At 43.8% G+C, this 13950-nt stretch overlaps 1 protein-coding gene across 6 annotated transcripts in view; it reads left to right on the top strand.

Moving 5' to 3' along the window:
- Nucleotides 1-13950, top strand: part of robo2 (roundabout, axon guidance receptor, homolog 2) — a 567892-nt gene that overhangs the window by 445616 nt on the left and 108326 nt on the right. For all 6 annotated transcript variants that reach the window (XM_079559100.1, XM_079559104.1, XM_079559102.1 and 3 more), the window contains exons 8-9: nt 3917-4088; nt 9772-9977. In XM_079559100.1, the coding sequence (XP_079415226.1) occupies nt 3917-4088; nt 9772-9977 (378 nt within the window). The remainder of the gene's footprint in view (nt 1-3916; nt 4089-9771; nt 9978-13950) is intronic.

Genomic DNA, 13950 nt, shown 5'->3' with positions numbered 1-13950 from the left:
GACACCTTCATGAGAAAGGGATCTGAGTTCATATGTGGTGACAGAGAAGATGTCTAACTTTGTGAGATTCCAGATTGGGCCTCCCTGTCCCACAGACGCAGCAGCAGTCATCTCTGTCAGATCTAAGGCCACCTCTATCACCTCGCACACCTTCACACACATGTCGCCCACGGACGCACGATTATCTCCAACAATTGTGCCTCCACAAACAGCTGCAGTAACACGGCGCCTGACCTTTCCCGCGGCGCAGTGAGTCAGGAGAAGGCTCTGTTTACAGGGGGAGATGGCATCCGCTAAACGCCATTTATAGTAATGGAGATGAGAAGGGTTTCTGCAGGCCGCGGCACGTCAGGTTTGACTGTAAACATGCTTCCTGTTATTAAAGATGAGGTCATGTTCCAGCGGCTTTTAAACAACAGTGAGGTCACACACTTCCACGTTATGTATCATTATGTTTATTTTACAAGAGGGCGGGGGAGGCTGTGTTTAACAACCTGCCATAGTTTAAATATCTGTTGTCTTTACAATATAGGTATTCTGGTTACTATTTGTGTAACTACTGGACTGATCAACATTAGAAAAACGTTTTTTTCTATTAGAAGAGGTCATAGAACCACACAGGCCTCAGCTGGAGTCAGCTGGAAGGACTGCTCTGGTTGCTCTATTCATTTAGCATACAGTTTTGTCTGGTAGTCACATGCCGTCATGTGGCAAACTGAAATCACAAAAGTGCTCAGCGATCCTGCGTTTCTCACACTTTACCGCCAGGAGGGACAACAGGGATCTCTACAATCCTGGCGTATGGAGGACAGACTACATGGACATGCTAGAGCTGTAGGAACCATCTCAGGACCTGAGAACATCAGGGATGTGTTCTGAGAGTCAATAATAAACACACTGATGCTGTGTTTCAGTTGTACACAGCTCAAATCTGGGACAGTCTTCATGAATCTGTGAAACAGGCCTCAAATCCAGGCTGTGCATGTGACGCTGAAGTATTTTATCTGCCCTCTTTGCTTTGGATGTTCTTAATTAATCATGTTGATGTTTTATTTGATTGATTTTTGTAATTTGATGTACATGTGAAATAGAGCTTAGATTGGGTCCAAAACATCCAGCCTGACCTGACGTAGAGAGGTGTGTGCGGTGCGGGGCAGGTCACGTGCTCGAGCAGCAGCACAGTTTCCCTCCTCTTTGTCTCTGTCATCGCCCTCACTGTTCATGAACATCGCGCTGCATTTATAATGGTCGACTTTTTAAGCACAAACAGGAACTAAACTGCTGATTTATCCACTCTAAGTTAAACACTGTCCTGAGAGAAAGAGTGAATAGCGATGTCCTCTGTGTAGTGCCGGTATCAAAGCGCTCGTCTCGCCACTTCTGAAGCGTGACCAACACAGTCAGCATATGTGCCTGTGGCTCACAGCACCTCCCTCCCCACACCGCAGAAAACAGGACAACTGCTTTATGTTATGTTCTATGTTAAGTATAATCACATTCTGTATCCAATAGACTAAACCTATAGCTTAAATTCTCATTAGCGAGAATAATGACATTAATGATCATTTAAGCCCGACCCGACCAAAGCAAATCAGTTATGCTCTCTCTGCCCGACCCAGCACGAATCTTGGGTTAAGATCTAAACTCCACTGAAAGCATAAAAATAGTGATATCACCAAGGTTAGCTCACAGGTCTATCAGTGGTGCTGACCAAAAGGTAAAACAGTTTAACTGTGTCATTTCTACCTTTTGGAGCAAGATACTGCAGGCACCAGTGTCTGCCCACATACGCCGAGTTTCCTGCGTTACGTAGGTTTGCATGAACTGATCAGCTGCTAAATGCAGCATGAAAAGAAATTGCAATGATAAGGTCTTGAATAATATGTGTGATTTTACTACATTTATTTTACTTTCAAACCCAGTACACTCCATTAAATTGATGCACAAATTGCAGCATGTGCCTCTGCATTGAGGAATGAGCAAAATTTCACAACATTTTCTGCCTCGACCTTTTGTGAACCACAGACTAAGTACATCCAAAGGCACTTCAGAGGATTTCACTTTGTCTCATTGGACGAAATGAAGAGGCGAGGTTTGAATTGACTATTTAACGAAGGTCAAACATATTTCAGATCGGGGGGATTGCGTGGATTGTTGTCCTTGGTGATATTAGCCCTTCCTCCTCTGCCGCCTCGCACTCACTCTAAAAGCCGCGTTTGTTTGAGTGAAAACATATTACCACTAATTAAACCACGTAATTAAACGAGGGAAAGAGCCTAATTTTTTTTTCCTTTTCCTCGGTGGCACCGCGGGATAATGGACATCTCTGCCTGATATGTGTCGCCTAATTACAAAAACAACATAATGCGTTACATTAAAGTCGTTAGCAATAATCAAGTCGGGGGCTAATGTATCTGCTCCCACCGGGAACGAGTCAGGGGCGAGCACGACGGAACAAAGACGAGACCGAAAACACGGCTCCACGTTAGTGTGATTAATGCGCGCCTTGCTCCGCACATTACCCAGTCCACCAGTGATATTCCAAAGATGGATGGCGGATCTTATGCTGTTTTTCCATATCAATTAAAAGGCGTAATGAGGTTGAGTGTAATGATTCCAACGCCAAAACAAATACTTCCACTGGTCCACTGACTCCGGCTGAGCGTTACAGACCGAGCTGAGTGTTGTCCTTTGCTGAAGATAGATGAGTGTCAGTCACTGTTTCCATCACTGGATTTGAATGCACATTTTGAAGTTTCACATTAGCAACGAGGGATGGAAACACCAAATGTTCGCAACAAAAAGTTTATCCACTTGCTCGAGGTGGTTTTGTTTTTTGCGAATAAGGGTTAATGCACATTTTGGAAGATGGAAACAGATTTTTTGCGCAAAGTTTGACGTATAGATAATAAAAAGAGCTCACCTTTGGACAGTGAAGGAGAAGGAAAAGATTCCATCCGTTGCATGTTGTCTTGTCCAAAATGTATTTCCCTGATATGGAGCTCTCACTCACTGTACTGTCATTGCCAGCGCGTTCATGCTCACAACAACAGAGCATTGCAACTGTGGACCAAGTTAGCCAATTTAAGACTTGCTCAGAGATGCAGACGCTCCTGACAAAAACATAACAAGAACATAAAAAAGCTTGCACCTCGAGTGAAATGAAAACACACCATAGAATTAAATAAGTAGAAATGGCATTAGTGTGTCCTAACAGCCTTGTTGGGACATGGTGGCCATTCACCAACCATCCATCTGACCATCCAGGGTTACACGGCCTCATCAGTGAACAAGACTGTTCTGAGCCACTGCAGCCGTTTCTGCTTCAGCTTCAATGAACAGTTTAGGGGAGGCCGGATAGAAGGTTTAAGCACAACTGCAGCCTCTGGAGGGTCCTACACCTTGATGTTCGGGAGACTCCAGAGGCACCAGCAGCTTCAAATACCTGTTTGCTGCTTTGTAGCAGCTGTTCTTTTAATCTGATATATTTGTCTGGCAGAAACCATCCTCACTGTGCCTTTATCTGCACAAACCCGAGTGTGCTCTGAACATCACAGGCGTCTGAGATTGATGTCAGTGATTCAAAGAGCCCCGAGACACAATGCCATCCTTACCTTTATGGCACTGAAATACAATTCGCTTTGATTGAAAATTGATAGTACAGTGCCATTAACATTAGCGCTGAGATCTATTTGGGATCGCTCCGACTGAAATCATTTAGGAGAGGATGAACTTCGGACCAAGCATTTGCTGCTAAGATCAAGCCTAGTTTTAGCCAATCACAGCCAGGCCTCACAACAGGAAGCATCTAGTTTTGAAAGATGTTTGGGGTGATTATGAGTCTGCAGCAGCACCTCGTGTTTTTCGCCGCTGCAGTACCTTCGTCCTCTCTAACTCCTCCTCTGTCCCTCCGCAGAACCTGCTGTTCCCGAACCAGCCCCAACAGCCCAACAGTCGCTTCTCCGTTTCCCCCGGAGGAGACCTCACCATCTCCAGCGTGCAGAGGTCAGACGCCGGCTACTACATCTGCCAGGCCCTGACCGTGGCTGGGAGCATCCTGGCCAAGGCCCAGCTGGAGGTCACTGACGGTGAGGGAACACGGGGCAAGGCTGTTGCATCAGGCAGCTAAAGTATTATTGACTGAGTGTTATCCTGTGGATAAAGTCGAGTCGATTATTTACTTATTTACTTCAGGGTTTTATTAAAGAAATTATGCCAAAATGTTTTTATTTTCTATTTTACCTTTATTTAAACAGGATAAAACTCACTGAAAATCTCTTCCAATGTGTCTTGGCCAAGAGGCAGGACAACATTACAGACACTGGTTACATCCAAATCTCACATTGAATCAAGAAATACACTCTGTAAAACATCTACAGGTTAAAGACTTACAAGCTTAGCTCCGCTACTCGGACACTCTCAGTTTGCTAGAAGCACCTCAATCTGCGAAATGCTAACGACCAGTCCATCCGGGTGTTGAGGACACAGTGATGGGTCAGCGACCTCATGTTTGTGATAACACACTGCTCCAAGATAAACAGTGTGCTACACTCACAGAGAATCATAGAAATGACATCACCATTATCAAGAACACAAACGTGGTGAAAAGTTTCCTCTAGAATCCAAATGATAAACATGCTTTCATTCTAAAACAAAAGCCGTTTTAGTCATGTATCAGTTTTTGAATAGGAGGCTTAAAAGATAAAGGATTTTAACCAAGATGAAATGTAGAATCTTGGAAAAGAGTGACATTGCTCAGCCATTGTTCCTGCATTGTGTAATTGAAACTACCAAACATATGTTCTAAAGCACATCCAGCTGCATTTTGGCTGAAATTGTGCACAATTTGTTTGTTTAAAAGTAGACAGTTGCATTAAATTTGCTTTTCAATATACAAACTTGCAACGACTTGCTGCTGCCCACATAAATCATGTCCTTACTTATTTACTGACTTGCTTCGTTACATACTTAAGTGTGGTATGAATGCTAAAGAGAAGCCCACTTAAGTTCCCCGTGGCCTTGATGCTGTTTACTGTTTCCTTCTCTCAGTCCTTCAAACCTCCAGCACTTTGCTAAACCTTCTCCTTTTCAGATCTCCGAATGCAGCTCGTCCTCTTTACCATTCATTGTTTTCCTTCTCCAAACACCTACACTCGCTAATTCCATTCCTGATATTACAAGTGCAGACATACCTCAAGCACTGCTCCGTCCCTGACCTTCAAACGCGCCTGTTTTCCTCTCCGCACAATTTCATTAAAATTGTCTACATTTTGCGCGCGGCGGTGGGTGGAATGGATCGCTCGCCCTTGTGCCTCTCTGCGTCGGCGCCAACGTCCACGGCCACGGCTCGGAGAGAGGAGTGATTGAGTGAGGCGCTGGCATTGGACATGTGCGCGGTGAAATATGGGGCTGTTTGGAGCGTGAGTGTGTGAGTGTGAGTATGTGTGTGTGTGCGCGTTATCCATATGGCTCCACAGGGACAGGCATGTGTTAAGTGTGGCTTATTGTTCATGCTCATATCATTACAGTTGTTAGTAGTTACAGTAGTAGTGGTGCAGTAGTAGTAGTCGTTGTAGTGGTCAGCCTTGTGGTTGTAGGTCATAATATGGTAACGATCTCCAACCAGTAGCTCCCAATTAGCTTGGACAGCAATAACAAGTTAGTGGCTTTACGATGCAAATGTGAACGATCTATGTTGGTTTTGTCACAAGAATTTAAAGGAACAGGCCACCATTTTTACATACTGAGATATGTTCTTGCCTGAGCTTAGACGAGTTGATGTGTACCGTTTACAGATTTCATTGGCTGTTCCAGACCTTTGAACAGGAACAAAAAGGAGGAGTGGAGCCCTTTCTCGGTCACACGCAAAAGGCTTTGACTCACATTCTTCTTCTTTTTCTTCTGGTCACTCCAGTGTACCCTTTAATGTTACCCCCACAACCAAAAAAAACAAAAAACAACATTTTTTTTTTTTTTTTTAATCTGGTTCAAACTTGAGCTAAATCAATCTAAAACGGGTCTAAACCAGTATAGACCAGTCTGTACGGGGTGTAAACCAGTTTAAAAGTTGTCAAAAGAAGCATAAACCAGTCTAAACTTGATCTAAAACAGTCTAGACTTGATCTAAACAATTTCAAACATGATCTAGACCAGTCTAGACTTGATCTAAACCAGTCCAAACTTGATCTAAACCAGTCCAAACTTGATCTAAACCAGTCTGGACTTGATCTAAACCAGTCCAAACTTGATCTAAACCAGTCTGGACCTGATCTAAACCAGTCCAAACTTGATCTAAACCAGTCTGGACTTGATCTAAACCAGTCTAAACTTGATCTAAACCAGTCTAGACTTGATCTAAACCAGTCTAAACTTGATCTAAACCAGTCCAAACTTGATCTAAACCAGTCTGGACCTGATCTAAACCAGTCTAAACTTGATCTAAACCAGTCTAGACTTGATCTAAACCAGTCTAAACTTGATCTAAACCAGTCCAAACTTGATCTAAACCAGTCTGGACTTGATCTAAACCAGTCCAAACTTGATCTAAACCAGTCTGGACTTGATCTAAACCAGTCCAAACTTGATCTAAACCAGTCCAAACTTGATCTAAACCAGTCTGGACTTGATCTAGACCAGTCCAAACTTGATCTAAACCAGTCCAAACTTGATCTAAACCAGTCTAAACTTGATCTAAACCAGTCTAAACTTGATCTATACCAGTCTAGACTTGATCTAAACCAGTCTAAACTTGATCTAAACCAGTCTAGACTTGATCTAAACCAGTCCAAACTTGATCTAAACCAGTCTAAACTTGATCTATACCAGTCTAGACTTGATCTAAGCCAGTCCAAACTTGATCTAAACCAGTCCACACTTGATCTAAACCAGTCCACACTTGATCTAAACCAGTCTGGACTTGATCTAAACCAGTCTGGACTTGATCTAAACCAGTCCAAACTTGATCTAAACCAGTCTAAACTTGATCTAAACCAGTCTATACTTGATCTAAACCAGTCTAAACTTGATCTAAACCAGTCCAAACTTGATCTAAACCAGTCTAAACTTGATCTAAACCAGTCTAAACTTGATCTAAACCAGTCTAGACTTGATCAAAACCAGTCTGGACTTGATCTAATCCAGTCCAAACTTGATCTAAACCAGTCCAAACTTGATCTAAACCAATCCAAGCCAGGTCTAAACCAGTCCAAACCAGCATAAACCAGTCCAAACTAGTCCAACCCTTATCTAAACTGGATATTTTGAGTATTACACACTTAGAGGTAGAGATAGGCAGAATTAGAAACAACGCATGATTCAATAAATAAACTATTAAAGGGTTAAAGTATGAGGACAAACTCAATACACTAATTTAATCTTCATGGTTTTACTTTCCTTCCTCTATTAAAATCAAAAGCGCTTGTGTGCAAGGACAGTGAAAGGTTTTGGGACCACACCGACCTTCTGTCACCAGCCCTGTGTTCCTGACAGTGAGTGAACAACAGGGTAAATCATCTGTCACTGTCCCACTGCACACATTTCTCTTTCCAACTCCCACATTTGGACACCAGCGACACTTTGGTGAATCCAGGTCTGAATATTTGATGATGCCAATCACATTTTTCAGGTCTCTAGGTCAGCGATTCTCAAACTGAGCTTGGGCTTTTTCACCTGATCATCATCAGGTCATGTGTCTTTGTGGTAAAGGTTTAGAAAGTAAAGGTTCCCTGCAAACCACGCATACAAGGTCAACTACGCACTGACATGAAGGTTACTTTCCACATAAAAAGTTCCATAATGCATCTTTAATCCTCTCATTGCAGAGTAAAAACACTCATCATAGCTTCACTACAGCCACACATAGTTCACAGTCTCTTATTGTTTTTATTTTTTGCTCTTTATTGAAACAGCTGCGCAGCAAAGGGGAGCAAGAGGAGGAAGGTGGGAGGGACTTATGGTAGAGATCAGGAGGTAAAACTCGTAGATATTTAGTTTCCACTGTGTGTATAGCAAATACTCTGAGATGGTAGGAAAGTTTGGATCCTGAAAGCTTTGGAGACTATATTCATCATACTAGGTTTGATATACAACAGGGAGTACTGTAGTAGTTTGAAGTATTCAGTAGTTGGTGTTTGAAAGAATGCAGTAACAGGTGCTTTTCTTGAAACCGGTCTGTTCCTTCTTATTCATGTGACGTCTCAAAGCCCCCAGGCCCGTTTTAGTCGCCCTTCTGTCCAGCGTTTGTCAGGTCCAGCGGAGGGAGCGCAGGGGCCAGCCGGGGGTCAGGGTCACACCTGCTCCAGCCGGTGTGATTTACCGCCCCCCATGGCCCCGCGCCAGTCTGGGAGTTCAAGGAAATGTGTAATGAGAAAAGCTTCATCTCCGCAGTCAAGGCCGCTGTCCGGACCCCCCCTGTCACCCCCCCATCCTCCTGTCAGACCAGTGAGGAAGCTATTTTAGGATACACATACAAAGGCACTAACATTCTTGTCTGTCTCTGAGATTCAGAGCCTTTACACTCTGTGTTATTGTGCTCCATTTCTATACTTGGTTATTGCAGAAATCTTTGAGGTCACAAATGGTTCAAAAGGTCTTTGTGCACCCATGGGTTTACGCCTCTGTGTGCGATGTTCGTGCACGAAATCAGAACAGATACTATACCTTAACTGCCACACTAGGGCTAGGATTAGGGTTAACAATTATTTACATCCAAATCCCAAAGCGTATGGACTGGAGAGCTTACAGCCTATGCCAGTGTGATCCTCATTTGAAAGCCAAGTTCCTTCTAGTTTCTAAAAATATGTGTGAGTGAAGCTAAGACCTACACAACTGATCAGAACTGGTTTGTCGCATTGCTGATGTGTTTATGTTACATTATTGTCACGTTTTTGTTGCTTTTATTATCGTGTTATTGTTGCTTTACCGGCACCTTTTTATTTTTTTGGTCCAATTTTTGCTGATTTGTACTTTCGGATTGAATAATTTCTCTTCAAAAAGTGTGTTTATGTGTCAGACAAATACACACCGGCTTCTTCTGCATCCCACATGTTCTCAGTGGGATGTAAGTCTCCGAGTGTTCAGTCACCTCTGACGTCATGAGGTCCACACTGGTCGTAATGAAGCGGTCGTTCCAAAACCACACTGAGTCAAAGAGCTCCACACGGTCCACTTCAGTCTTAAAATAAAACGTCACAGGAAGCGTCTTAACGGCCCAGTCGCCACATCAGTGGAACCTAGAATACATCTGGCCAAATGTATGAGGCGGTCACTTTTATATGGTTCACTGTATGGATGGGCCAAAACAGACTGACCACTGTGGGACGGAGTCTTACAGCTAATAAAGTGTCCCACGCTGCAGACTTCAACTGGTTCCTTCATCATTTTTAAATTCCCCCTTCAGGTCATTTTTTACCCATAGAGCCCCAGTGGTCATAGCAAAGTTTAGCTTCATTTTTCTTTAAAGCAGCGTTATTTTAAGCCTAGTCTTTGTGACTTGTTTCAAATATGTGACCTCAACGACAACTCTTTTTATCAATGGTGAATTAGATGGTTGCAGATTTCTCTCACTATAAACTTTGAAGAGTTGATTTATTGATAGTTTTGTTCGTCAGCGTCCTGATCATTGCAATAAATTCTGTATATTAATATGAATCATCTTCTGTATCGGTACGGTGGTCCTGATCTGCCCCAGATAAGAACCATTAGCCTTGGCGACTCATCGAACTACTGAAAAGACCGTTACTTATACCTAACTGTTCCGTCTTGTCCCCCCAGTGCTGACGGACAGACCTCCGCCCATCATCCGACAGGGCCCCACCAACCAGAGCCTGCCCCGGGACAGCGTGGCCCTGCTGCGGTGCCACGCGTCCGGAGAGCCCATCCCCTCCGTCAGCTGGCTCAAGGACGGGGTCAGCCTGCTGGGCAAAGACCCGCGCATGTCCCTCCAGGAGCTGGGCAGCCTGCAGATCAAGAACATCAAGGTGAGACCACACGTCAGCGTCTCTGTTTACGGGACATTCTCTTCCTCTGGAAAAGGGTTTCAGTCACAGCGGGCTAAGTGCGTGAATGCGTGATGGATCACTTTTTTATCGTTTTTTTTGTCATATGTGACCCATCACGAGAACGGGGGACACACCTTGGTTTTGGGGCATTTTGAGCGGGACAGAGCTTGTGAAAGTGTCGTCTCCAAAGAGAAGATGTGGCAAGTTGAATTCAGGAACTGGAAGCCGAGAGGAATCGGCCTCAAACTTTTGGGCTGTTCTCACCTCTCTGGGAGTGACAATAGGGCTCATTTACATCTCGTTTAGAAAAGCCATCCCGCTGTACAGCTCCCCCTGTGGTGTCATGTGTGTGGGGTTTCAGAGTTCACTCACTCAAACACACATAAACTGATCCACAACAGGCGTATGTGTAAAACTGACTTTTTCGCGTGGCATCAACACAAACCAAAGCAGCGGTGCCTCCTCCCCAAACTACAAGAGGAAACCGGAGACGGGCGTAGTGTAACGTGGAAACAGAGCGAGACATCAGAGATCAACGAAAAACGCAAAATCCACCATAATAAAAAGAGACTAAACTTGATACGGTTTGGTGCTTTTGCAGAAGCTTTTTTTAACGCTGAAGCTGAGGCCAAAGTGTGGTCCTGTCTGGGGAGCAAAGCAGCATCTCTGTCCCACTGTCACTGCTTTGCTCTCAAGGCTCTTCATGAGGAAGCGGCGCCACATAATCCGTGATTAATAAATCCACTTCCAAACATGTTCCACGTCCACGGTTCAGCTCATCTGATACAATCTCCCAAATCTCCCTAAACAAGCCGGTTTGAACCTAAAAGTTGACACTTTTAAATATACCAATACTGCAGCTTAAACATGGAGAGGCTTCTTCCTGGCTTCAACTGAACAATTCTGCAAAAAAGTGGAAAAAAACAACAACCTTTATTTGCGTTTTTCTCAAAACTTGGGCTGCCGACTTGTGTCCCTTGTTCTCGCGACGGGTCACATGTTTCAGTAACTTTTTTTGTTGCGTTTTTGTAAGTATGTTGTCGCCTTTTTGTCTAGTTTTTAGTCATGTTTTTAAAAACTTTTTTGTGGCCTTTTTGTTGCGGTTTTGTTGCCTTTTCATCTCTTTTTCATCACTTTTTGTTGCATTTTCATCTTCATGTACCTCGAATTTTCCTCGCTATTTTGATGCCCTTTTCAAGAAGCTTTTGGATTTGGATCATGCCTGGATACCTGGATACTAACAGGAGAACATGTGCCCGGTTAAGGTGGGGCTTAAGATGTTCATAATGGAAGATAATTGTGAAATACAGTGATGTACTTAAGTTTCTTGCTACATAACCACCAAGAGTTCCTGGTCTGACTAGAAGTGAGTCCCCCGAGGGCATGAGCAGAAACAGTTCCTTCAAAAGCGGCCCTGTTCCAGTTATCCTCTGTGGGATAGCCATCAAAAGGGGCCGGTACTTCAAGAGCACCGAGAACTGCGGGGCGGTTCCTGCAGTGAGCCATTGCCTGGTGTGTCTGGTCTGTGCGGGTGCCCACAGCCCCTGACAGGGTGTCTTCAGTCCGTGGTTAAAAGATGGGGAAATGCTGTGTACTATTACATTAGTCCCCATTTCCCCCGTGCCAGCTTGTATCCACTCGTGCCAGCGCTGTAGCTGTTGCTGAATGAGGGCTGGAGGAGAAGATGAATTGGCCGTATTGATTTTTAAATTGTTTTACAGTTTGACTCCGTGTCACGCCGGCAGACCTCAGCTGGAGCTCCGAGGCCGCGGCACTTACGGACGCACATGTGGACGTTTAGCGTGATTCAATTTACCGTCCGCTCATCTGCCTCTCCCTGCTCGCACCAAACCCCCGTGGAACCGCCATTAACCCGGACGAAGGGGCCCGGCGCTGACGGGATTTAATAAAGGAGATGAAGTGACCGCCGTTTAGACCACAACAAAAAAAGCTCCTAAAATCGATGTAGTTCTAGTTCAGAGGATTTGAATTTGAAATGTTGGTTTTGATTTGAGCATTATGGACAAGGGCTGTGCAAGTATAAAGTCCAGAATTCACTTTATATTTGCGATTTATCTTTTAAAGGAAACATATTAATATTATTGTTCTGTCTCCTGGTTCTAGAAAACAAATATTCTAGAATAGGTATCGAAAAAAGTATTGTTCAGGTATCGGTGTTGAAAACCAAGTACTTGTTTCGAAAATAGCTGTGCTCTCATTAGAAATACCTGGAGTACTATTATGTTTGCTTCTGCGGTATTTCTTCATTTCATTGCATCATAGAGGGAAAACCAATTGTTTAAGGCCCATAATCCATCAGTAAACCCGTCCTGCTCTCAAAGTGTACCATTAGCTCAAAGTGAAAGCACGTATGTCACTGGCATGTTTGTTTAAATCTTGAGTTGTGCAACAGCTTAACAGCATTTAGAATGGTTATAGGTTCATGGTCAACCCTAACCCTAATCCAAATGTTTTCCCTGAAAAACCTTCCACATTCTTCCTACGGCCTTTATGAGACGCCATGTCACCTGAGTTAATACGTGTTTGTTTCGTGTGGACAGGTCGGCATCTTCGGGAATGTCCAAAAATGTGACGTCCGAAGGGGAAAACAAACTCTTTCACCTAATGTGGATGTGTTTTCTATCAAATAAAGACACAGAGATGGGGAAAGGAACGAAGTGGTTTAAATGGCCCAAATTTGTACATATAACAGTGAATGCTAACCCGAATTCTAACATTAGCTTCATGCTAATGGTAACCGCTAGCTTTGAGTGCCGGTTTTTCACCTTTAGTGGATAATCTGCTGTGAAAAAATCATTAGCCATGACTTGATTTTGACTGGACTTTATTTGTGTGTGCTAAACATGCTTTAACATGCCTATAGCATTGACCATAAACCAAGTCCACAGTTCAGCATTTTGATGGTTACCATAGTTACCACAATTCTGAGCTGTCCACCAACTTCATTTGAGTTCATAGGTTGTTTAGACGTGACGTCATGTAAACACAACATGCATGCATTATTTTTTTACATTTACGTTTTTTTTACATTTACGACAATTATTTATAACCTGGAATGTTCCGCATTGTGGCTTTAAACGTATCCACGTGTTTGATCCACTTGTTTTCCCGATGGCTTGACTTTTTCAGCGAAAGATGAAGGTTCTTTCCCCGCTGACGGAAGAACCACTCAAATCAAGATGAATATTTCCATTAGCTTTTCCTCCTGACAACATGGCCGACCGCTGACATGATTTAATAAAGCAAATGAATGCAAAGAAAAAAAGAAAAAGAAGTTTCCTTGGCCAGCTGTCACCGGGCCAGGGTCCGCTCCGCAGCCCACCCTTAAATGAATTAGCCTGCTTTGTGCTCCTCTCTGACGGGACGGCGGAGCGGGGCGCGGGGAAGGGGCCGTCACTGATTGAAGAGTGGTGAGGAGAAAATGAAATTGATTAGGAAATTAGCGTCAGCACTTTGAGCCACTCGCAGATGACAAGAGTTTGGCCTGGGACGGACGGGGACTCGGGACGGGTGGATGAAATGGACACTTAAATGAATTAGGCGTCCCATGTTGTTCTTGGGTCAGCCATTTAAACTTCTGTTGATGCAGTTTTGATCTCGGAGCATGCAAAACGCCTGGGGTCATTATTATGTACTGGCCTTAAAGGGGAGGGAAGCAGTTTGAATAAATCTGACATCTGTTTATAAGCTTTGAAACCAAACCAACTGTTTTCTGCTGATAAACTGTATAGCTGATGATTTTTTGAGTATGTGCTGTTCCCATTTATTTTTTGGTCATTCTAGTGTAAACAAGTGCACCGGGCCAGGGGTGTCCAAACTACGGCCCGCGGGCCAACTGTGGCTTTAATACAATAGAGGTGGTGTAACATATCTGACCTCTACTGAGTCCCAGTAGTGCGGCCCAGAGAATGTTGTCTTCATGACCCTCCAC

Source organism: Gobius niger (genome assembly GCF_951799975.1).
Source record: "Gobius niger genome assembly, chromosome: 1".
Lineage (NCBI taxonomy): Eukaryota > Metazoa > Chordata > Actinopteri > Gobiiformes > Gobiidae > Gobius > Gobius niger.
The sequence above is the reverse complement of the archived record's forward strand: the minus strand, read 5'-3'. Positions and strand labels throughout refer to the sequence as shown.